This window comes from Erythrolamprus reginae, chromosome Z (genome assembly GCF_031021105.1).
Source record: "Erythrolamprus reginae isolate rEryReg1 chromosome Z, rEryReg1.hap1, whole genome shotgun sequence".
NCBI classification, from domain to species: domain Eukaryota; kingdom Metazoa; phylum Chordata; class Lepidosauria; order Squamata; family Dipsadidae; genus Erythrolamprus; species Erythrolamprus reginae.
In genome coordinates this window covers 22,060,380-22,085,213 of record NC_091963.1, presented here as the reverse complement: position 1 = coordinate 22,085,213, position 24,834 = coordinate 22,060,380, and the positions used below count along the sequence as shown (strand labels likewise).

Genomic DNA, 24,834 nt, shown 5'->3' with positions numbered 1-24,834 from the left:
ACACTTTACCCTTAGATTATCTATAGTTGACCTATCCAGATTCCTAAGAGGTCAGTAAGGGGCGAGTACAAGGGCACTAGAGTGCCTTCCGTCCCCTGTCCTATTGCTCTCCTATATCTCCTATACCTTTCTTCTATTCCTATATCTCTTCTTCTATTCTTTCATTGATATGTTCTATTACTATATCTTCTTTTCTATTATTTCATAGATATATTTTACTATGAGTATCTCCTCTATAACCTTCATCATGTATTTTACTATGTGTATATAGATATATACCCACTAAAACCCTCATTGTGTATTGGACAAAATAAATAAAAAATAAATAAATAATTTCAATATTATTTTTCAAATTATTGGAAAGTTGTGTCCTTATGTTTTTATTCCACACTTATCTACGGGATCAATATTGAGTTCCTACCTGGACTGGAGGGAGGGGGCAGCATGCCATTAGCAGAAATGGAGCTATGCGCGCAGTTCCGGGTGACACGCCCACAGAACCAGTAGTTAAAAATAAATTGGATTTCACCACTGATGCAAAGTCTTCAAAGGCCTTTGTTGGCTTCTCTATATCTTCAGGACTTTTGGGATGGGGAGTTATTGACCTGCAATTTTCAAAAGTCAGAACCCATGTCTGCCAAATTATGAACTAAATATTTTGCCATTACTGTTACTTTTTCTTTTATAGCATGAAATTCCCCTCCCCCCTCTCTTTTCCCATGCAGAAAAGGACAAGGGCGACCAGATTGGGCCATTTTTGGCAGACTCACAGAGCACAATGAGACAATATTATTCAAAGAAAAATTTATTGATTGGACTGAATTGAAGAAACTTGCTGAGAAGCATTCCACTGAATCGCCTCAGAAGGTGGCTTGTTTGTTTATAATCTTCTTACTTGTTTATAATCATTTTATTAGGAATCACTTGATAAATGTATTGCAGTTTTTGGCATGAAAGGTATCTTGCTTTTAAAAATTCAGCTGTTTTAGGTAGATTTGTGAATAGTTCAAATTAGTGATTGACCCGGTGAAAATATAATTAGGAAAACTTTTTCTAAAATATGCACAGTACTCACTTGAGTATAGTAAGTACAGTGTTCCCTCGATTTTCGCGGGTTCAAACTTTGCGGAAAGTCTATACCACGGTTTTTCAAAAATATTAATTAAAAAATATTTTGCGGGTTTTTTCCTATACCATGGTTTTTCCCACCTGATGACATCATATGTCATCGCCAAACTTTCGTCTGCCTTTAATAATTTTTTTTTTAATAAACTTTAATAAATAAACATGGTGAGTAGTAATCTGAATGGTTGTTAAGGGAATGGGAAATTGCAATTTAGGGGTTTAAAGTGTTAAGGGAAGGCTTGTGATACTGTTCATAGCCAAAAATAGTGTATTTACTTCCGCGAAATTTGACTTTCGCGGGCGGTCTTGGAACGCATCCCCCGCAAAAAACGAGGGAACACTGTATATAATAGATTAATTTAACCTTTTGTTGTTGGTGGGGGTGATATCTTATAAAAATAGATGACATCTTCATGCATGAGACTGTTTATCATCAGAAACCCAAGTCCTAGCATCTCGGGTAAACTCAGAGAGTAATTGAATTACTTTCAGTTCTTTGGAAATACAAAGTGAGTGAATTGTTGATAAAAGCTGTTTATGCGTAAGCACTGTAATAAGACTTTTGGCTTGTGATATGAACAATGGACTTGGTGCCTAAGACTAAATTGTGTTGTGTCCTCTTACAGGAAGAAACCAAATCTGACACAAAGCCATATGATGTCCTCCGGATGGTCCCAGTTCCCCAGGCAACCGTTGGCATTGTCTTGGATGGATTAAAAATTGGCCGTGGTTATGGATTCATTGAAGGAGATGATGGGAGACAATTCGAAATTATCACCATCTCTGTGGATGTCTGGCACATCCTGGAATTTGATTATAGCAGGCTTCCTAAACAAAGTATTGGACAATTTCATGAAGGTGACACGTATGTTGTCAAATGGAATTACCTAGTGAGCACATTAGGTCAGTAAAGTATCTTCATCTTCTATTATGACTCAAGTTTCTGTAAATGATATGCTCAAATAAGTGAAAGCACTCCCCTGTATCTCAGGATAAATGTAGCTATTCAAGGCCATTGGCAGTTCATTGTAGAGTTACCATATTAATTTATAGGAAGTGCTATGCTTCTGAGGCAGAAAATAAGTGATGAATGTACATTTCTCTATGTGATGTCATATACATGTGTATGTGTGTTACAGTAATCCCTCGCTACTTCGCGGTTCATCTTTCGCGGATTCGCTACTTCACGGGTTTTCAAAGGGGACTTACATCCATTAAATCCATAGAAAGTTTTAAATCCATTAAAAATTCATAAAATTCTTCTACGGTACTACTGTACTCTATTAAAGAAACTGGTAGGATATCACACGTAGTTCCAGCTAAGAAACATTATAGAATGACTGTTTAATGCAAAGGATGGGTTCTAAAAGTCCAAATCCTTGTTAAATACATTTTAAAAAATCTTTCCGGAAATTCATTTTTCACGGGTGGTCTTGGAACGTATCCCTCGCGAAAAATGAGGGATCACTGTATATGTATGCATCAATTAATATAAACGTATACATAAAAACATGTACACATTTTTAATAAGACAGAATGGGCATGCATAATACCGAAACATGTTTCAAGAAATGCTCATCAGTTTCCAGAAGATTTTGGGCTGTTGGAATATTTCTCTTCCAGTAATTTTGAACAGCATATCACATTCCTTGCATATAATGTTTGTTAGTGCAGCTTTGGTTGAGAATTCTAAGCTGGGCATATGCCTTCTAAGTCACAACCTCTTTGTTTTGATCTTGCAGTTGGAAGCAGACAAAAGGGGGAATTACAGACGAGAGTTGTTGGCAAAGAGAAATGTGTATACTTCTTTTGGCAAGGGAGACATTCTACTGTCAGTGAGAAGGGGACGTCTGCACTGATGACTGTGGAACTCGATGAGGAGAGAGGTGCACAGGTGAAAAAGCAGCGACTGGCAGAATAATGAGTCTGGGGTCTCCAGGGTCACTCTTTCAAACCTAGCATATTACAATCCATCTAATGCAAGAGTGTCACAGACCATGCGCACACCAGCTCTGCAAATGGGAAAAACGTTGTGAAATGTCACATGACAGCAACGTGACAAGCGAGTTTGACACCCGTGTTCTAATGTGTATGGGCTTCCATGTCTTTAATAGCACAGAGCAACTTACAGAAATGTAATAAAACAATGCTGAAAAGAAACACATAGTAAATGGATAAGGATCAATATCAAAATTAGCAGGTGGATAAGTATATTTCTAATTTCCTTGTAATCTGTAAGATCTTAAACAAGGGAAGGCTTGTTTTAACTCCAGTAGAATTTCTTTTATATCTTGACTTACCTGGCCCCACAGGAAAAAAAAATACAATTCACTTCAGCCAGGGTATACAGTCTGAGCCATACATTGCCACCAAATCCTCTTTTATCACCCTTCTAACACCATTTGCAAAACATCAGCAAATTTCACATCATTTTGAGATTACATTGTAGTGAAAGCTCTAAAAAATTGTTAACTCTTTAAAAAAAAACAACTAAGGGAGATTATGGACAAATTGAGTGACATCCATTCAAGCCCATGCTGAAAATATATTGAGATAAGACCTAGCCATCAAAAGCTTGCCTACTCCCAACTTGGGTAAAACCCTTTATCCCCAGTGGCTGAGTCTCCAATGTTCTTGAGTTTCTTCAAAGAGAATAAGAACCAGTTCAACTGACTCTAGCACTGGGACCAGAAATGTATGAATCTTGCGGAGTTTGTCCAATGAAGGTGCCATTAGAAGGGTACAGAAAATGCACGAAGCGATGCAGACAAACATGTTCGCTAGTATTGCTCTTTTTATATTTAAATAAGAGCCAAACTTTGTTTAGAAGAAGACTATTTAAATTATTGTAGGTACAGGTTGTTCTCTATTTATGACCAATCACTTAGCTATTGCTTGAAATTACAACAGTAATTTCCCTCAAAAGTACTTATAATAAAAGCACTTATAATAGATAGATAGATAGATAGATAGATAGATAGATAGATAGATAGATAGATAAAATAAAATAATCCCTTCAAAAATTTTGACAAATTTGTTTAATGATCACAGTGATTCGCCTAAAAAGGTAGCAAAATTGGAACAGTCACATGAGCAACTGGCTTTATAATCACCATGACTTACAACCATAGTGAATATGTTCTATTATAGTTGTAAATTGAGGATTACCTGCAGTGGTGGGTTTTAAAACATTTTACTGCCAGTTCTGTGGGTGTGGCTTGCTTGGTGGGCTTGGCTTGATGATCATGTGACTGGATGGGTGTTGCTGATTGGGCATGGCTTGAAAAAAACTTTAGACAAACTCTTTACAGGGCCTGCTCTACATTTGACAGTCTTAATTCACTGAACACGTGGATTTGCATACCAGTTGCACATGGTATTGTGCTGCAGCTTGGACAACAGATCAATAGCGGAGCTCTTACATTTTTGGTGCTGAAGAACCCAGGTTCAGTTGCCAGCCTTCCAGTAAGGCTAGGAACAATTCTGACCTGAAACTGGAGAATCACTATCATCCCATTCATTATAAATACCACCCAAATAAACTGATTGTGGGGTGATGAAAGGCAACTTCCTGTGCAAAATAGTTTAGTGGGAACAACCCTGTTGCCAGGGAACAACTGTTAAAGCAAAATATCTGCCAGCAACAATAAGTTCTCACTAGAGGGAAACTTTTTCAAGGGAGTTTGATGCTCAGAAACTGAGCACTTCTAAAAGTTACTTAAGCAATGTAAGAAAATTTACTTGCTCATTATTAATGTACAGTCAATATCATTGGATGATATTGTTTAATTGCGCAAGTGGCCTGCCAAAGCATTAATGAGATTTAATGGGATTAGTATTGTTGTGATTCAGCCTGAGGCTCCTCAGGGACCGGCTGGAGCTCTGCCGGATCCATGCCCAGAGGAGGAGGACAGTGACCAGGAGGGGGAGGACCAGGCAGACGGGGGAGAGGAACGTCAGCAGGAGGAGGAGGGAGAGCAGCCTGAGACCCCCGGTGGGGGCCTCTCCCCATCTAGTAGCCTGGATTCATTGGATGAAGACGCACAGGCTATAATAGACATGAGGCAGAGACGTGCAGCTCAAAGAAGGGGCCAATTAGAAAGATATTTCCATCCCTGAATTGGCAACAACTGGGAGTCCTGTGATCTTGCTTCGATTCTTGGCATCTCTGATCTTGGCTTGTGGCCTAGAAGCCTGGAAGACTTGGGGGAGGCGTGGGTTTTATTATCTCCAGAGTTGTTTTTGCCAGCAAGAATCCTGTTTTATTGCCTGGCCTTCGTGAAACCTCTGTGAAACTGCATCATGTTCCTGTCTGTAAGAACAGTTTTTGTTACCTGTGTTTGCTTTCCAGTATATAAACTGCCTTTGCTTTTTACCAGTGTGTCTGGCTACTCTTTTTGGTTGGTGTTGGCGTCTGGGGGGACCCAGACAGAACAAGTATTAGCATCCTAACCTAATGGGGCTGCCACAAACTTTCTTTGTTAAACTTTCTTAGTTTAGACATTCTATGCAAAGCCCATATATAGGAAAGTCCAGATATTGCCTTCAAGCCAATTATACTGTGGCCTTGCCTTAATTTGTTGTGATTTTAAATTATTACCTTTTTCCAGATACAAGTTCTTCAAGGAAAAGAGCCTCCGTGTTTTCTTCAGTGTTTCCAAGGTGGAATGATTGTTCATACAGGAAGAAGGGAAGAGGAAGAGGAAAATACACAAAGTAAAAATAGCTTCTTGTTGCAGTAGTTTTGCTGAAATTTGAAGGAACAAATGATCTTGTGCAATAAATAAACTTAAATGTAATCCTTTTGCCATTTTATTTAGTTTAAATGCTACTTCAGTAGCCATTACAGATGGTCCTCGTTTTGCAATGAAGCCAGCAATATGTGAAGTGGTCACTAAGTGAAATTGTGGCAGTGTTTACTATTTTACTTCAGCCTTCCTTTACAAATCTGCAAAGTTAGTAACTATGAAGACTGGCCATAAAGTTCCTTTTTCATCATCATCTGAATTGTGAACGGTTGCTCTATGAACCAGTCGCTAAAAAAAGAACTACAGTGATACCTTGTCTTACAAACTTAATTGGTTCCAGGACGAGGTTCTTAAGGTGAAAAGTTTGTAAGACGAAACAATGTTTCCCATAGGAATCAATGGAAAAGTGATTAATGCGTGCAAGCCCAAAATTCACCCCTTTTGCCAGCCGAAGCTCCCATTTTTGCGCTGCTGGGATTTCCCTGAAGCTCCCCTCCATGGGAAACCCCACCTCTGGACTTCTGTGTTTTTGCGACGCTGCAGGGGAATTCCAGAAGAGGAATCCCAGCATCGCAAAAACGAGTGCTTCGCTGGCAACAGAAGTCCGGAGGTGGGGTTTCCCAGTGAAGGGAGCATCAGTGAAATCGCAGCATCGCAAAAACACAGAAGTCCTCGAAACCCCACCTCTGGACCTCTGTGTTTTTGTGATGCTGTGATTTCACTGAGGCTCCCTTCACTGGGAAACCCCACCTCTGGACTTCCGTTGCCAGTGAAGCACCCGTTTTTGTGCTGTTGAGATTCCCCTGCTGGAATTCCCCTGCAGCATCACAAAAACACGGAAGTCTGGAGGTGGGGTTTCCCATGGAGGGGAGCCTCAGGGGAATCCCAGCAGTGCAAAATGGGTGCTTTGCTGGCAACGGAAGTCCAGAGGTGGGGTATCCCAGCAGCAGCAGTGGGTTTGTAAGGTGAAAATAGTTTGTAAGAAGAGGCAAAAAAATCTTAAACCCCAGGTTTGTATCTCAAAAAGTTTCTATGATGAGGCGTTTGTAAGACGAGGTATCACTGTACATGTAAAATTAGTCCTGGAAGTGAAATAATATTAGGCAAAGCTGATACATTTGAGCATATGTGAAAAGTTGCCTTTTTAATGACTAGCTACAGCAATAAAGCATGGGGTAAGAAGAAGAAGAAGAAAAATGAAAATCTAGATTGATGGTATAGTGATTCTTTTCAGCCTAAAATAACCCAACTTCAAAGCAAGGGAAAGCTCAGGCCATCTCAACTAATTCTACCCGGGGCTACCCTAGAAGGGTACTTGAAAGTTATAGTTGGTATAGAATATAGCAGTGCAAGAAGTTCTGGGAGTTCCTATGGTGGCCCACTTAATATCCCTGCTACTAGTGGCTAGCTTGCTTTTGGGTCCAGTTCAAGGTATTGTGTTTTTCAAAGCTGCTTATGGCATGGATCCAAATTGAGGAACCATCTCACTTCAGTGGTTGGCTCAGCTCCTCCCACATCGATGTAAGCCCCCGTCAGTCAAGGAATTCCAACTAATGGGGTCAAGGAGGAAGATCTTTTCTGCTCTGGCTCCTCTTCGCTGCCACATTGTGCCGCTAAAGTTGAGAGCTTCACACATACTCTTGGCTGGATGAACCTGAAACCCTGGTTCTTCAAATTGGCCTTGGGATCCAACGAGGCATTTCAAACAGAAGATAGTTAATGGATTAAATGAAGACTCCACATCTACCCTATTAATTATTTATTTATTTATTTATTTATTTATTTATTTATTTATTTATTTATTTATTATTTAGATTTGTATGCCGCCCCTCTCCACAGACTCAGGGCGGCTCACAACAAGACACAACACTTCATAACAAATCCAAATAACTTTAAAATATTTTTAAAAAGAACCCCAATTTTCTAACAAACACACACACAAACATAGCATGCATAAATTGTACATGCCCGGGCGAGGTGTTTCAGTTCCCCCATGCCTGACGACAAAGGTGGGTTTTAAGGAGTTTACGGAAGGCAGGGAGAGTAGGGGCAGTTCTAATCTCTGGGGGGAGTTGGTTCCAGAGAGTCGGGGCCGCCACAGAGAAGGCTCTTCCCCTGGGGCCCGCCAACCGACATTGTTTAGTTGACGGGACCCGGAGAAGGCCCACTCTGGGACCTAATCTGTCGCTGGGATTCGTGCGGCAGAAGGCGGTCTCAGAGATATCCTGGTCCAGTGCCATGAAGGGCTTTAAAGGTCATAACCAATATTGCTACTTTCTTGGATATTTAATGGCAATATTTATTATTTTGATATTGTTATTTAGCTTGTTGTAAGCTGCCTAGAGCCCCTGATATACATTTAATAAATAAACAAGGAAAGTTCCCTTATAAAAATGTGAATAAGCCACTGCCAATAGGTTAAACAGTTCTGAAATAGATAAGCCCATGCTTGATTGAGTATAATGTAACTTATTGAATTTTAACCTCTACTTTTATGAGATTCTAATAATAGTCTGTTCAGATAGGAGATCATTATTGTGGAATTGACATATCTACAATCAAAGTGCAAAGCAAGAAAAAAAAAGAATATTCATTATATAAACCATTTCTGCTCATTTTAGTTTGTCCGGGGAAAATTTGAAGATTAACTTACAAGTGCATAATAAATCTGTATCTTTAATGCAGGTGATTGGCGATTATATTGTGTTCGAGGAGAAGTTCCTATTGAAGGGAACTTGCTTGAAGTAGCCTGCCACTGTAGCAGCCTAAGATCTAGGACTTCGATGATTGTTCTCAATATCAACAAAGCCCTTATTTATTTGTGGCATGGCTGCAAAGCCCAGCCACATACCAAGGAAGTAGGAAGAACAGCAGCCAACAAAATAAAAGAACAGTAAGTAGAAGGACTATTGGTTTGTGGTTGCATTTGTAGAACTCATTCTGGTCAACTCTAGCCAGGGATGAAAAATGGTCATGTACTAGAGTAATATTTAAAATTATGCTACTTATGTAAAAGATTTCTAAACTGGCTTCAAATGTTTTTCCACCTCACCATACAGAAATGACTTCATATACATAACGTAATTAAAATTAAAAATAACAAAGTCAATAAACCATTCTATGTCATCTTTATTTATTGCCATTGCTCCAAGGAATTCAAGATTAATATAGTACATGAATTTAATGTTCCATTTAGCTTCTCAACAATCCCATGAACTGGGTCAGGCTGAATAGTCGTAATCTCTTTAAGATCTTCTCACAAGCTAAAGTAGGATTTGAGCCTTGATCTTCCCAATTGTAGTCCACTGTTCTTTAAGTTTTAAAGCTTTTCGGCTCTGTAGTTGTCTATTACTAATGGTCTGGAGAAGATTAATTAAGTGAAGCTTTTCTCTGTTTCCCAAAATTGAAACTCATTTATCCAGTGAAATTAATTAGCAATATACAGTATTTGGAATGGATAAAATGTATTTTTTTCATACAATGAATAATTATAGCATTTACTGACTGCCACAAGTTTTGTGGTTTATTAACAAATGGGCTAACAACAAATTATACCCCACTTTTGAAGTCTGTATATTAACATTTAATAGCTGAGGATTCAATGGGAGTTCTATATTCACAGTCAGTACAGCATTATTAAAAAATGAGTGGTATGTACAGAATATCTTAGAGAGCTTTGCCGCAGCAACTGATTGGATGCTTTGGAGAGTTGAATGCTAAACTTTGAGAATGATTCAGAAGGAATGCATTTTTGTCCTTAAATTGGAAAGTGAATTCAGCATATGTGGTTCATTTGCAAAAGGGAGCAGATATCTTTTTATTAAAAGAAATAAGAGAGATGATGAAGCTTTCCCCTGAATTACTCCTTAGACTTATCTCAAAATGATTGGTTCTTGGTATAAATTATGCTAAATTAAATTCTGAATCTGACGGACTGAAAATTGCATTGTAGATGTCCGTTGGAAGCAGGATTACACAGTAGTAGCAAAGTGACAATACATGAATATGATGAAGGAACAGAGCCATTGGGATTCTGGGATGCCTTAGGAAGAAGAGACCGAAAAGCCTATGACTGCATGTTGCAAGGTAGGGTTAGGGTTGTTTTCTTGGGATGTCTTTAAGATGGCCAAGATCTTTTAAATCTCATTAATTTTTTTATAAATCAGTGTCTGTCAAAAAAAATGTGATCAAAATGTATTGGCTCATATTTTTATGCAAAACATTTTAAGTGAACTCAGGTAGTATTTTGATTTTAAAATTCTGCATACAAAAATGAACTTATTAGAGTAAAATAAGGTGCATTAGGTAGGAGAACCTATAAAATCCATAGGTGCCGAAATGTATATACAAAAATAGAGATGAATTTTCATAAGGAGAAAAATGCAGACTAATGTGAATCAGTTGATCTGTTTTCTAAAAGAAAATAAACCAATTTATTACATCCATATTAAATTACTTAAAAATTGATTCCTTTTCAGAAGTACAGTGAAAGGAAGGCAGTCAGATTGTGTTTTCAAGATCTTACATCAACATTATTCACATTGCCATTATTCATCTTTATATGATTTGGGCAAAAAAAATGTAACATCCAAATTGTATGTACTTTTGTAATTTAAACATCTGTTTTTCTTTTTAAAGATCCTGGAAAGTTTAATTTTACACCTCGCCTGTTTATCTTTGGAAGTTCATCAGGAGAATTCTCAGCCACTGAGTATATTTATCCATCAAGAGAGCCCTCCTTGGTTAATTCCATGCCATTCCTTCAAGAAGACCTCTATACAGCACCCCAGCCAGGTAAGTTAACTTATTTAGGGTACCGCAGGGGTTGGGAACTATGGCCTTTTATGACCTGTGGCTTTCATGCAGGCTCAGGAATTCTGGGAGTTGAAGTCCACAAGTTATAAAAGGGCCATTGTCCCCCACCTCTGTAGTACAGGGTTAATAATTATATGAAATTATTATAGAAACATAGAAGACTGACGGCAGAAAAAGACCTCATGATCCATCTAGTCTGCCCTTATACTATTTCCTGTATTTTATCTTAGGATGGATATATGTTTATCCCAGGCATGTTTAAATTCAGTTACTGTGGATTTATCTACCATGTCTGCTGGAAGTTTGTTCCAAGGATCTACTGCTCTTTCAGTAAAATAATATTTTCTCATGTTGTTTTTGATCTTTCCCCCAACTAACTTCAGATTGTGTCCCCTTGTTCTTTTGTTCACTTTCCTATTAAAAACACTTCCCTCCTGGACTTTATTTAACCCTTTAACATATTTAAATGTTTCGATCATGTCCCCCCTTTTCCTTCTGACCTCCAGACTATACAGATTGAGTTCATTAAGTCTTTCCTGATAGGTTTTATTCTTAAAACCTTCCGCCATTCTTGTAGCCCCTCTTTGGACCCGTTCAATTTTGTCAATATCTTTTTGTAGGTGAGGTCTCCAGAACTGAACACAGTATTCCAAATGTGGTCTCACCAGCGCTCTATATAGCGGGATCATAATCTCCCTCTTCCTGCTTGTTATACCTCTAGCTATGCAGTCAAGCATCCTACTTGCTTTCTTACATATACATTGAACATCTGAAAATCCTTGTTTCCAGAAAGATGCTTTTGTTTAGATGTGAAAACATTGAAAATATGTGTGCGATAGGGTGCCAAGAATTATTATCATTGCCTTTTGTACCGTACAATATTTATGAAGGATTTATAATTGTCATCACCATAACCATATGGAGAACTGAAACTTACAGCAACAGGCAAAATTACAGTTCTCCAAACAAATAAGAATTTCTTCTGAGACATCTGAGGAGAAATTAATGGTCCACTTTAGGAAAAGCAACAAATTTCCTGCATTTAATTTGTCGATTTGTCAGGCAAGGATAGCAGTTTATGCAATAATAATAAAACGTCCGTGTTATGTAAGCCAGGGTGGAGAAGCTTTTCATCCTCCCAACTCCTTTCATATTTCTGCAGAACCACACTTTGTAAATGTTGCTTTGCCCAGGTCCTTGGAGAAACTCTAAATGTGCAGACTAGGTGTACAGTGTCCCCTCGATTTCCATGGGGGATGCGTTCTGAGACCACCCGCGAAAGTCGAATTTCCGTGAAGTAGAGATGCGGAAATAAATACACCATTTTTGGCTATGGACAGTATCACAAGCCATCCCTTAACACTTTAAACCCCTAAATTACCATTTCCCATTCCCTTAACAATCATTTACTCACCATTATTACTGGTACTCACCATTGAATAAGACACTTAGTGATCCTGATATTTATAAACATAATTATTTATTAACAATAATTATTATTTTTTTAATTTAATTGCAAAAATTATTAGTTTGGCGATGACGTATGACATCATCGGGCGGGAAAAACCATGGTATAGGAAAAAAACCACAAAGTATTTTTAAATTAATATTTTTTGAAAAACCATGGTATAGGCCAGCGGTCCCCAAACTACGGCCCGCGGGCCGGATGCGGCCCGCTGAGGCTATTTACCCGGCCCGCAGCAGCGTGCAAGATTTTACCATATACCGTAATATACTAAGTTCCCGAATCTCCCCTCCACTCTGCTGCTGAGCGTCTGGCGGCGGCAAGGAAGAGGAAAGCCAGGGGGCGGGGAGGAAAGCACCCTATGGCAGAGCAGCAACAGTTCCTCTCCCTAAAGGCGAGAAAGAAATTGGCCAATTGCTTTCCTCCCCCGCCCCCTGGCTTTCCGCCTCCTCTCCAGACACTCAGCTGCAGACGGTCTTGGTCCCTCCTGCTTTTTTTTTTTTTTTTTGCATCGGTGAGGTTTGCGCGCGTTTGGGCACTTTGGTGTTGGGGGGGGTCTGCTGCGGAGAGGGAGAGAGAGAGAGAGAGAAAGAGGGAGACATAGAAAGGGAGCGAGAGAGAAAAATAAAGCAAGAAAGAGAGGGAGAGAGAGAGCGGGAGAGTGCTGCTTTTTTGCTTCTTCGCTGCCCCGCAGGGAGCCTGGAAGCCCTGCAAGAGCATCTGGAGGGGGCAGTAAACAATTTATCAGGACCCCCGCGCACTAACTTGTTAACGGCCACACCGTCCCGGCCAGGCGACGGGGAGGCCCTCCTGCTGCTTGCCCGCCGCCCAGGCCCCGCGCTTGGAGCCGGGGGCGACGGGCCTAGCCTCGGCTTACTTGGCCCCAGCACGGCCGAAGCGCGGGGCGGAGTAGGCGGCGGCGGCTGCTTCAGGCCCACCCCCAAGCTGAGCTTCCTTTGGCTTCCTTCGAGGCAAAGCTGCAAAGCTCACCTGCTGCCTCGAAGGAAGCCAAAGGAAGCTCAGTTCAACGAGGACCGGCTGTTGGTCCCTTGAAGCTGCCGCTGCCCACTGCAGAGATCCCTTCCCCCGAACGGAGGCGGCGACGGCGGGCTCAAGGGACCAAGAGCCGGTCTTTCTTGGGGCTGAATTGTTGCAGCCTCTGAGTCCGCCTCCAGGCGAAGGGATCTCCTCGGGGAGAAAGGAAGGAAGCCAAAGGAAGCTCAGCTCAACGAGGACCAGCTGTTGGTCCCTTGAACCCGCCGCCGCCTACGTTCGGGCGAAGGGATCTCCGCAGTGGGCGTTGGTGGCGGTGGCAGCTTCAAGGGACCAACAGCCGGCCCTCCTTCAGCTGAGCTTCCTTTGGCTTCCTTCCTTTGGCTTCCTTCCTTTCTCCCCGAGGAGATCCCTTCACCCGGAGGCGGACTCAGAGGCTGCAACAATTCAGCGCCGATAAAGACCGGCTCTTGGTCCCTTGAGCCCGCCGCCTCCGTTCGGGCGAAGGGATCTCTGCAGTGGGCAGCGGCAGCTTCAAGGGACCAACAGCCGGTCCTCGTTGAATTGAGCTTCCTTCGGCTTCCTTCGAGGCGGCAGCTGAGCTTTGCAGTTTTGCCTCGAAGGAAGCTCAGCTCGGGGGCGGGCCTGAAGCAGCCGCCGCCTACTCCGCCCCGCGCTTCGGCTGCACCGGGAGCTCTGGTGGGCGCGGGGCAGCAGGGCAAGCCACGAAGGTGGCGCAGCGTGGGTCAAGCGGGAGGGCACAGCAGTAGTCGTAAGGCGGCGGTGGGGCGGTTGGCTGCAAGGCACCGGCGGCGGCGGCTTGATGTGTTGCAGGACGCCGTACATTGCTGGCGCTGCGCTGGGCATGGGGCTGGCACCTCCGTCCTGGGCCAGCCAGCGGGCCAGCGCCAGCAATGTACTGCGACCCGACGTCGGTGCCACCGTCTTGGGAGCTTCTGCTTGCAGCCGACTGCCCCGCGGCGTGTTGCAGGGCAGAAAAAGAAAGAAGAGAGGAAGGAAGAGAGAAGAAAAGGAGAGAGAGAAAGAAAGAAAGAGAGAGAAGGAGAGAAAACAAGTGAGGGGGGAGGGAATGTGAGAGAGAGAAATGAGAAAATGATGGAAGGAAAGAACAAGGGAGAGGGAAAAAAACAAATGAGAAGGGAAAAAAGGGAGAGGGAAGAGAGAAGTGGGAAGGAGGGAGGGAGCGAAAGAAGGAGAAATGGCAGGAAAAGGAAGGAAGGAAAGGAGGAAGGAAGGAAGAAGAAATGGAGGAAACAAAGAAGGAAGGAAGAATAAAATGAATGGAGGGGGCGGAGGAAGGAAGGACTTTTTTGTTTTTTAAATTTTTCTCAACATACATTCAACCAATATAATGTACCATCTAATTTTCCCTGAATAAAATGCGGTATTTTGTCAGTAACTAATATCAATCATCAAAAAAGTTGCAAAAGTTTTTTTTTCTAATGTTGTCATCCAGGTACATACTTTTCTTTTAATTAAATTCCCTCCTTAATGTTCCTTCAAGAAGTACAACACCAATTATATTTCCAACTTATTAATCATTATGCCAAAGTGCTTCCTTCTTTCTTTATACATTTTTCATAAGTCAAGAAAACCTTCTATAGCCAATCTGATATCAACAAAAGAAAATTAAAAACAAAACATAAACATGTATGAATTTCAGACTTCTTCCCCCCCTCTAAATAGTACATTCCCATTTTGTTTTTTAATGTTAAAACAAGGTATGTGCAGTGTGCATAGGGATTTGTTCATAGTTTTTTTTTATAGTCCGGCCCTCCAACAGTCTGAGGGACAGTGAACTGGCCCCCTGTGTAAAAAGTTTGGGGACCCCTGGTATAGGCTATTCTCAAAGTTCGAACCCGCGAAAATCGAGGGAACACTGTATATCTATCTTGCTTTAGGTCATTTGAAATCTGTATGTGTAGCCTTTGGAATGCCCTCTGAAAAATAACATTGATTTAATCTGTGCAGCTCTCTTCCTTGTTGACAATCACCACGAAGTATATCTCTGGCAAGGTTGGTGGCCAGTGGAAAACAAAATTGCAGGGTCTGCCCGAATTCGGTGGGCTTCAGACAGGAAATGTGCCATGGAGACTGTCCTACAATATTGTAAAGGTAATCATAAATGCAGATATGTTCAAAATGGTGCTATGCAGAGAGAAAGATAGGCAGCCAAAAATAGTATCATCAAGGTGGATTTTGCTTAACCATGTTGAACAGGAATGGGGGAAATGCACAATGAAACAATGTGACTATGAAGTTTGTTTATTTATTTATTTATTAGATTTGTACGCCGCCCCTCTCCGAAGACTCAGGGCGGTTAACAACAATAAAGAAAACAAAGTAACAAATCTAATATTAAAAAATAATCTTAAAAAACCCCAATTCAAGAGACCAATCATACAAACAAGCATACCATGTATAAATTCTTTAAGCCTAGGGGGAAGGGAAAAAATTTCAATTCCCCCATGCCTGACGACAGAGGTGGGTTTTAAGGAGCTTGCGAAAGGCAAGGAGGGTGGGGGTAACTCTGATATCTTGGGGGAGCTGGTTCCAGAGGGTCGTGGCCGCCAAAGAGAAGGCTTTTCTCCTGGGTCCTGCCAAATGACATTGTTTAGTCAACGGGACCCGGAGAAGGCCAACTCTGTGGGACCTAACTGGTCGCTGGGATTCGTGCGGCAGAAGGCGGTCCCGGAGATATTCTGGTCCGATGCCATGAAGGGCTTTATAGGTCATAACCAACACTTTGAATTGTGACCGGAAATTGATCGGCAGCCAATGCAGACTGCGGAGTGTTGGTGTAACATGGGCATACCTTGGGAAGCCCATGATTGCTCTCGCAGCTGCATTTTGCACAATCTGAAGTTTCCGAACACAGTACGTTTATGGCAGCTTAATCTCCTTAATTCCCAATCTTAAAATATTAAGGCTGGGAGTTCTGAGAACGGTGTGTTGTGTGTTACTGGGATTTGAACCTTCAGACTCCTCCTTGTAAGACTCCTCCTCTCAGCTTGTACCAGGGAAGAGTTATATGGATTTTTTTTCTCTCAAATCACCCTGATATACCCAAAAAATGTGGGGGGGGCATACTGCTTTTTTTTTTTTGCCCCTCATCCCCTCCAGGGGCCATATCCAAGGCAATTTAATTTTTATAGCCGACAAACTATAATCCATATTTGTAATATATTTTTGCTGATAGCCACTCTTCCCTGGTACAAGCTGAGATGGAGGAAAACCTGTGGTCTAGATGTTAAACTACTGCCTTACAAGGCAAAGTCTGCAGGTTCAAATCTGCAGTAAGGGTTTGGCTAGCTGAAAAGAGCATAATATCTCCGGGACCGCCTTTTGCCGCACAAATCCTAGCGACCGGTTAGGTCCCACAGAGTTGGCCTTCTCCGGGTCCCGTTGGCTAAACAATGTCATTTGGTGGGACCCAGGGGAAGATCCTTCTCTGTGGCGGCCCCAGCCCTCTGAAACCAACTCCCCCCCAGAGATCAGAATTGCCCCCACCCTCCTTGCCTTTCGTAAACTTCTCAAAACCCACCTCTGCCGTCAGGCAGGGGGGAATTGAAATATCTTCCCCAGGCCTATATAATTTATGTATAGTGTCTTGTCTGCATGTTTTTTAAATTATGGGTTTTTAACTTCGTATTATTAGATTTGTATTGTACATTGTTTCTATCACTGCAGTGAACCGCCCCGAGTCTACGGAGAGGGGCGGCATACAAATTTAATAAATTAATTAATTAATTAATTAATTAATTAATTAATAAGATTGAAATAGATCTATACTAGTCTCCCTTACTTTTCACTATCAGCAAAAATATGTTACACATAGAGATTATAGTTGTATTACAGAAAAGAAAAAAAAGTCTGGTTCATTGATATTGCAATACCAAGTGATATACGAATTGAAGAGATAGAACAGATAGAAAAAAATAATGAAATATTGTGATTTGCAAATAGAAGTTGAGTGATGATTGTACCAATAGTAACCAGAGCTCTTGGAGCACTACCCAAATGGATGCCTAGATCAGCGTTGGCGAACCTATGGCATGGGTGCCATAGGTGGCACACAGAGCCATATCTACTGGCACCCGAGTCGTTGCCCTATATCAACTCCAGTGTGCATGTGCGTGGCGGCCAGCTAATTTTTCGCTCACACAGAGGCTCTGGGAGAGCATTTTCAGCTTACAGAGGGCCTACGGGAGGGTTTGCCCTCCCCAGGCTCCAGAGAAGCCTCTGGCGCCCACAGAGGGCAAGAAATGGGCCTATTGGGCCCATTGGAAGTTGGGAAATGGCCATTTCCAGCATCCTGAGCGCCTCTGGGGGTAGGCACTGAATTATGGGTATGGGCACTTGCGCATGCGCAACAGCATGCGTGCACGTGCTTTAGGCACCTGAGGGAAAAAAAGGTTCGCCATCACTGGCCTAGATACATGGAAATTTTGAATATATCAGACCTTAATATTCTGACTTTTTTTAAAAAAAGCACCTTACTTAAAACTGCCTATATAAAGCTATTACTTTAGCAGCTCTTAGATTCTTGGTTAAAACTTGAACTGTTAAGTTTTTACCAGTCCCAAACTATGAATCGAATTGAAGATTAAATCTTAAATAATCATGATGTTGATTGTCAATATTGCAATGATACTTTCAATACCATCAAAAAATAACATCTGCCTATCCCATGTTCTTGGGAGGAGTTGATAGGTGATAAAAATGCCAAATGCAGTCTAAACATCTAACTAACTGTGCAGCCAACTATAATAATGAAAAAATTGAAACATAAAAAGATAGAAAGCCAAAAAAAATAACCTGATCCCATCCAAAGGCAGGAAAAGAAAGGTGGTTAGGCCTATCAGATGTAGATGTAATCTACATCTATGATGCCCTGCAAAAAAGAATTTATTAATGTTATGTATTGAAAACTCAGGGAACTTCTGAAGGAGACACATTCTTAAAGCAATCAAGCAGCTTCCTACAGTCCATAAAATAATAATAATAATAATAATAATAATAATAATAATAATAATAATAATAATTTATTAGATTTGTATGCCGCCCCTCTCCGAGGACTCGGAGCAGCTCACAACAGCAACAAAATATAATATGATACAAATCCAATATTAAAACTAATTTAAAAACCCATTACTTTAAAAAAAACATTCAATTCTACACAAACACACCATTCTCAAATGCTAGAGTCAGAAAGGTGTATAATCTCACCCAGCAGTTTCATGTAGATATTAAATAATAGGGGGGAGAGGACTGACCCCTGAGGCACCCCACAAGGGAGAAACCTACAGGTCGACCTCTGACCCCCCCCACTAACACCGACTGCGATCAGCCAGAAAGATAGGAGGAGAACCACTACAGAACAGTGCCTCCCACTCCCAACCCCTCTAGCCGTCGCAGAAGGATACCATGGGCGATGGTATCGAAAGCCGCTGAGAGGTCAAGAAGCACCAGGACAGAGGATAAACCCCTGTCCTAGGCCCGCCAGAGATCATCCATCAACGCGACCAAAGCAGTTTCCGTGCTGTAGCCGGGCCTGAATCCTGACTGCTGAGGGCCTAGATAAATAAATAATTTGGTTTCACTCTCCTGAGTTTTGTATATATGTTAAAACCATGGTTTGAAATGTCTACTGCAATACAAAGTGTTTGGTCTTGGGTTTTCTCATAAATAATTCAGAATAGTAAAGAGGGAATATCAGCCACAATTTGTTTCCTGAGTACCGTAACAGTTTTTTCTTAATGTATAGGAAAGAACGTGAAGAATCCTCCTAAATCTTATCTAATTCATGCTGGTCTTGAGCCTTTGACATTTACTAATATGTTTCCCAGCTGGGAACACAGAGATGATATTGCCGAAATCACCGAAATGGTAAATAAACCTTTCTCAGTTTTCTATCTGCATTTGGACATGTTGGAAGCTTCATGATGGGAGGCACAAAAATCGAGGGACTTAACCAGGATGGAGTGTTTGAAGCTTTTCAGGGCAGTGAATTTAAAACAATGAGGAGATGGATTCTAACTGAGGTTTTATTACCTATTCATTAATTTTCCAAGGTTCAAGGAAACATATTAGTGCTAAAACAACAATAGACTAAAGGCTGTTAGACAGTGGGCCAGGAGTTACGCCTTATCTTTCTCAGGGAATAATGGATTTCTTGTTTGGGAAAAGCTGGAGTTTGTGATAGTTGTACTTTTTCCTTTGTAATATAATAGATCACTTTATTTAGAAATATATAAGGTGCAATACAAATTTGAGGAAACAACGAGAGAATATTAATTTGTAAATAAAGTATAAAAATTAAGATTGAGCCAATTAAAGAGAATATAATATCAGAAATCTTTTTATAGAATCATAACATGTAAGGATTCTTAGAGACCCACCCTAACAACTCCCTGCCCAGGTTAAAAAAAAACAACAACAACCCACTATTAGTGCATTCCTGACAGATGGCCTTCCAGCATTTCTTTAAACAGCAAAAGAAGGTCCATCCCTTTTCAAAAGTCAAACAACTATTACAGTGGAAAATTCTGTTTGCTCAATCAAAATATGCCTCCTTGCAATAGAGTTCCATCTGTTCTTTTCCTGTAATTCTGGAATAATTGAACAAGCCAAATGTTATTTTCTATATGAGACCTCTTCAAATACTTCAAGACGGCTATTGTATGGTACCTTTCCACAAACCTGTTTTTTCCAGATGAAATATAACCAGTACAGTGGTACCTCTACCTAAGAACACCTCTACTTATGAACTTTTCTAGATAAGAACCGGGTGTTCAATTTTTTTTTGCCTCTTTTCAAGAACCATTTTCCAGTTAAATAACCCGAGCCTTTGAAACTGTAACTGGAAAAGGTGGGGAAAAGGTGGGGCGTCTCAAGGAATCTCCTGGGAGGAAACAGGGCCGGAAAAGGTGGGGAGAAGCCTCGGTGGGGCCTCTCTAGGAATCTCCTGGGAGGAAACAGGGCTGGAAAAGGTGAGGAAAAGCCTCGGTGGGGCCTCTCTAGAAATCTCCTGGGAGGAAACAGGGCCGGAAAAGGTGAGGAAAAGCCTCAGTGGGGCCTCTCTAGGAATCTCCTGGGAGGAAAGAGGGCTAGAAAAGGTGAGGAAAAGCCTCGGTGGGGCCTCTCTAGGAATCTCCTGGGAGGAAACAGGGCCAGAAAAGGTGGGGAGAAGCCTCCATGGGGCCTCTCTAGGAATCTCCTGGGAGGAAGCAGGGTCTCCACCCTCCCTGTGGTTTCCCCAATCGCACGCATTATTTGCTTTTACATTGATTCCTATGAGAAAAATTGCTTCTTCTGACAAACTTTTCTACTTACTGAACAGATTAGGTTCATAAGTAGAGGTACCACTGTACCTCCAACTGTTCTCTGTAATTTTTTACTCTGTTGCCATATTTATTTCTGGTAGTTCAGTTTCTCAAGGGCCATCCTAAAATGTGGTGCTAGAACCAGGATCAATATTTTAGATGTGGTCTGACTCAGTAGTGGGTTCCTACCGGTACACCTAATTGCCTGCAGCTCTGCGGCTCTAGTGCACGAGTGCGCATTTGAGTGAAATGTTATTTATGTGCAGGAAGCAAAATCTCACACGGGGACGCCCATGCGCATGTGTTTTTACACAGAAGCAAAAACCTTGCCAAAACATGTGCACACAGGCGTCCACAGGTGCAGGAAGAAAAATTTCACTCGAATGCGCACCCACACACCACAGCCGCAGAGCTGCGGGAAATTAAACACACTGATGGGAACCCACTACTTGGTCTTTCCAATGGCCAAACAGAAGGAAGCTTTTCTCTTGATTCTGATATAAAACCTTGGTTTATACAGTGTGTTCTGTCGGGCTCTCTGGTAGAATCCTCCCAAAAATTCACAGGTACAAATTTCAGACACACACACATTTGAAAATTCAAAACAATGTTCTTTATAAGGAAAATTCGCTTAACCTAAGCCCTCTTTTGGTATAGCAAAGAGCACTCGTCTCCAAACAAACTGGTAATTTGTACAAGTCCCTTATCAGTTCTGTGATACTTAGCTTGCAGCTGTGAGGTAATTCACAGTCATTCTTCTTTCACACAGTGAAACACACTTTGCTCTGGTTTAGTTTCAAAACAGGGAAAAATCAGCACACAAAAAGTCAAAGTCAGTAAAGCAGTCACGAAACACAACGATCAGATAATCCTCCACAATGGCCAAACCCACAGGCTGCTATTTATAGCAGCCTCACTAATTACCACAGCCCCACCCAACCAGAGGTGGCCTCATTTTCTTTGATAATAATCTCTCAGTTGTTGTTGCCTATGCATGGCTCTCCGCATGCGTGGCTGTATCATTAACTCTTGTTCTGAATCCAAGGAGGAGCTAGATAATTGATCTCCTTCTGAGCTGTCTGCCACACTCTCCTCCTCCCTGTCACTCATGTCTTCTTGGTCAGAGGAGCCTTCATCAGCAGATTCCACCGGGGGCAAAACAGGCCTGCAGTGTGTGAATGTCTCCCCCACATCCACAGTCCTTGGGGCAGGAGCAGGACCAGAGCTAACCACAACACAGTGTAGGATTTCATTGCTTGCCTCCACCCCTGCATAACCGTGTTGCCTCCTGCTCAGCTTATGAAGCTCCAAGGGTTCCCTGATCTTTTTCCTGATCAGTAGGGCTCCCCAGTCTTATATTTACATCTCTGTTTTTTTCTGATTCAAATACAAGGCTATGAATTTGTTTCTATTGAAATTCACGTTGCTACTTTCTGCTTATTATGCAGTATATCAGCAGTATGCTCAATCTTTTGGATTCAGGTGTCTTTCGCAAATTTCATAAATATTTCTTCTAATTTGCCAATCTAAATATTTATAAATATGTTGAATAAGATAAGATGTGGAATGGAGCCCTATGACTTGGATTAGAAGACCTCCAAGGTCCCTTCCAATTCTTCTCTTCCATTCCATTCTTCTATATCAGTGTTTCCCAACCTTGGCAACTTGAAGATATCTGGACTTCAACTCCCAGAATTCCCCAGCCAGCATTCGCTGGCTGGTGAATTCTGGGAGTTGAAGTCCAGATGTCTTCAAGTTGTCAAGGTTGGGAAACACTGTTCTATATAAACAAGCAATTAAATAAACAAACTTGATTTCTTTGTATAGAGTACTTGACTGCTTTAAGGGCGATAACCCATACCTTTGATCCCCTGAATAATTCAAACTCCATGTGAAACTGTTTGGTTCCGATTATTTTTGCTTATTTGGATTATTTTGTTCTGTGATCTATGTTTCTTCCTCAGGATGCTGAAGCTTCTAACCAGATCATCTTGGTAGAAGATGTCCTGGCCAAGTTGTGCCAAAAGTTTTATCCACTTGCTGATATCTTAGCAAGGCCTCTTCCCGAGGGAGTAGACCCACTTAATCTTGAAATCTACCTTTCAAATGAGGACTTTGAGGTAAACTAGAAGAAATAACTAACTATTTTGTATTCCTTCTGTATGTTGGTCTACCTTTTTTTAATTCTTCCATTCTAATTATGTTCAGGCTGCATTACAGTTAACTAGAGAAGAATACAACGCGCTGCCTTCCTGGAAACAGGTGAACCTCAAAAAGGCAAAAGGGCTTTTCTGAAAGTGCCAGAATTGTAATCACAGGCTGGAGCTGGAGTGGAACGTGACTCACTGACATTTTATACAGGTTTTGGCCAACGTAGCACGCCCGTTTTCACCCTCAAAATCAAGATTCTATCTGAAGTTACCAAGGCTATGTTATGTTCTGAAGTTATGTTCTGAAGTCATATCATAATGTAAATCTGCAAGAATCGTCTTTGGAAGACATGTTGTGGCCATTTTTAGAATTTATGTTATTTGTACTCTGAGCAGGAACTTTTTCTTTGGCTACTCACACTACGTGGCATTTGAGTTTTGAAAATGCTCTTTTTGTAAAGTTTTATTTTGTTCAAGCTGTGGATTTTCGAAAGGATTTTTATTTATGTAAACACATAGGAGAAGGATGTATTTAACAATGAAGTTTGTATTATTCATTTTCAACATTTTTGTAAAGAAAGTTCCGGTAAAGTAGCTAGACTTATTATTTTATCTTTGATCTGATCTTAATATCTCTCTCCCTCTCCCACTACCTCCCTCCCTCCCTCTTTTGCAAAAGTGTTGTTTTTAGAGCTGTTTCTAGCTACTAAACTGAACAAAGAATTATCATATATGTTTCTAGAGAATCTCACTGAATCCCAACTATATCCCAAAAATGTATAGTGCCTTGTTGTTGTTTTTTGTTGTTTGTGTACAGTTTATATACCAGAATATTGCCCAGCTTTTTTCAAATGACTCAGAACATACTCTACTTTTATAATAGTAGAAACGAAAAGAAACAAACCCTCAGTTTGTAATAACGTGGCAAAGATAAATCATGTTATGAAGACTCAAAGCAAAGGCTTCAGAATAAATTTGTAGCAATGGGCTGGCTCCTTATTCTCTTCTTTGCCATCTGAAGTAGATTACTGGATGGAGCATTTTTGCTTTATGAATTACTGTGGGAAATGTTGACAGCAAACTAGCAACACGGAAAAAATAAATAAATCCCTGGACTCTTTTCATTTCATTTCCTTGACTAAAACTGTTGTGTGCCAGCAATAAAGATTTCTGATTGTATATTTTAAAATGTCATAAGGTGGGGCTGGTCTATACATAAAAACTGGATACCTGTATTACAGATTCCGCTGTATATTAAATGATGCCTAATTAAATCAAAATTAGGTCTCAACTTGCAGCTTTCATCTCAAGAGAGTTGAATAAGTCCAATAAGATCATGCTAATAGAATAATACCTTGGCCATTAAATCCTCTCCTCCAGCATCAATCTTTGTTGTGTCTTTTAGCACTAACAGTACAACAGCTGTGTGCCACAAAAGTCAAGTAACTTTCTGGTTGTTATTTGTAGAGAAAAGGAGGCTAAGGAAAATATATTTTAAGAAAGAAACTTTCAAGGAGCAGATAAACATTACTTTCTGGGAATGTTTAAAATCGCATTGCAACGGAGTATATATGAAATCTATGTAGACTTAGAATAGACTCTTGCGTCAACTTTTTCTTATATGTGAAGCCGTAAGCGTAATTTATTGTGTGTTCAGTAATGCAAATGGTGGCTGCATAAATCTAACTCAAAGTTCAGATTCAGTCCATGAAACATCTGGCTAAATCTTGGTTCTGTGTAGTGTCAAACTTGCAAAGGGGTTATTTCATTAAGAGGAATTAATGAACCCCTATTACTGTGGCATTAAATTTAGTATTGATTTGAACAAAAAGGATGTTTGACCATGTTTGTATACTCTGTAAGCCTGTAATGTTTATTCTTATACACAATGTTTCTTTCCTTTTTCTCTGCAACATCACAAATAAAATATTCAATTTTTAGCTTTTAGTTTCAGGAAAGTATTCAATAGACTATGATAACTGGGGGGGGGGGGAATAACCTTTAGCCAAGGACCATCTACAAGGCGTTAAGATAAGTGACATGATGAATTCTTCAGGGGTTGTTCTTAATCTGACTAACTAATTGTAGACAAAGCCTATTGAATTGCCATGCCAAATAAATTTGGACTAATTTTACAAACACAAACTTTAAAAATATCTGATATAGAAACATAGAAGACTAACGGCAGAAAA

General features: G+C 40.8%; 1 protein-coding gene across 12 annotated transcripts in view; it reads left to right on the top strand.

The window, feature by feature from the left end:
* SVIL (supervillin) overlaps positions 1-24,582 on the top strand; it is a 227,585-nt gene extending 203,003 nt beyond the window's left edge. For all 12 annotated transcript variants that reach the window (XM_070728955.1, XM_070728953.1, XM_070728956.1 and 9 more), the window contains 11 exons: positions 726-867; positions 1,752-2,028; positions 2,868-3,019; positions 5,736-5,841; positions 8,559-8,766; positions 9,826-9,959; positions 10,512-10,667; positions 15,139-15,282; positions 18,935-19,056; positions 22,457-22,612; positions 22,701-24,582. In XM_070728955.1, the coding sequence (XP_070585056.1) occupies positions 726-867; positions 1,752-2,028; positions 2,868-3,019; positions 5,736-5,841; positions 8,559-8,766; positions 9,826-9,959; positions 10,512-10,667; positions 15,139-15,282; positions 18,935-19,056; positions 22,457-22,612; positions 22,701-22,787 (1,684 nt within the window). In that variant the 3' untranslated portion in view covers positions 22,788-24,582. The remainder of the gene's footprint in view (positions 1-725; positions 868-1,751; positions 2,029-2,867; positions 3,020-5,735; positions 5,842-8,558; positions 8,767-9,825; positions 9,960-10,511; positions 10,668-15,138; positions 15,283-18,934; positions 19,057-22,456; positions 22,613-22,700) is intronic.
* The last annotated feature ends 252 nt before the right edge of the window (positions 24,583-24,834 follow it).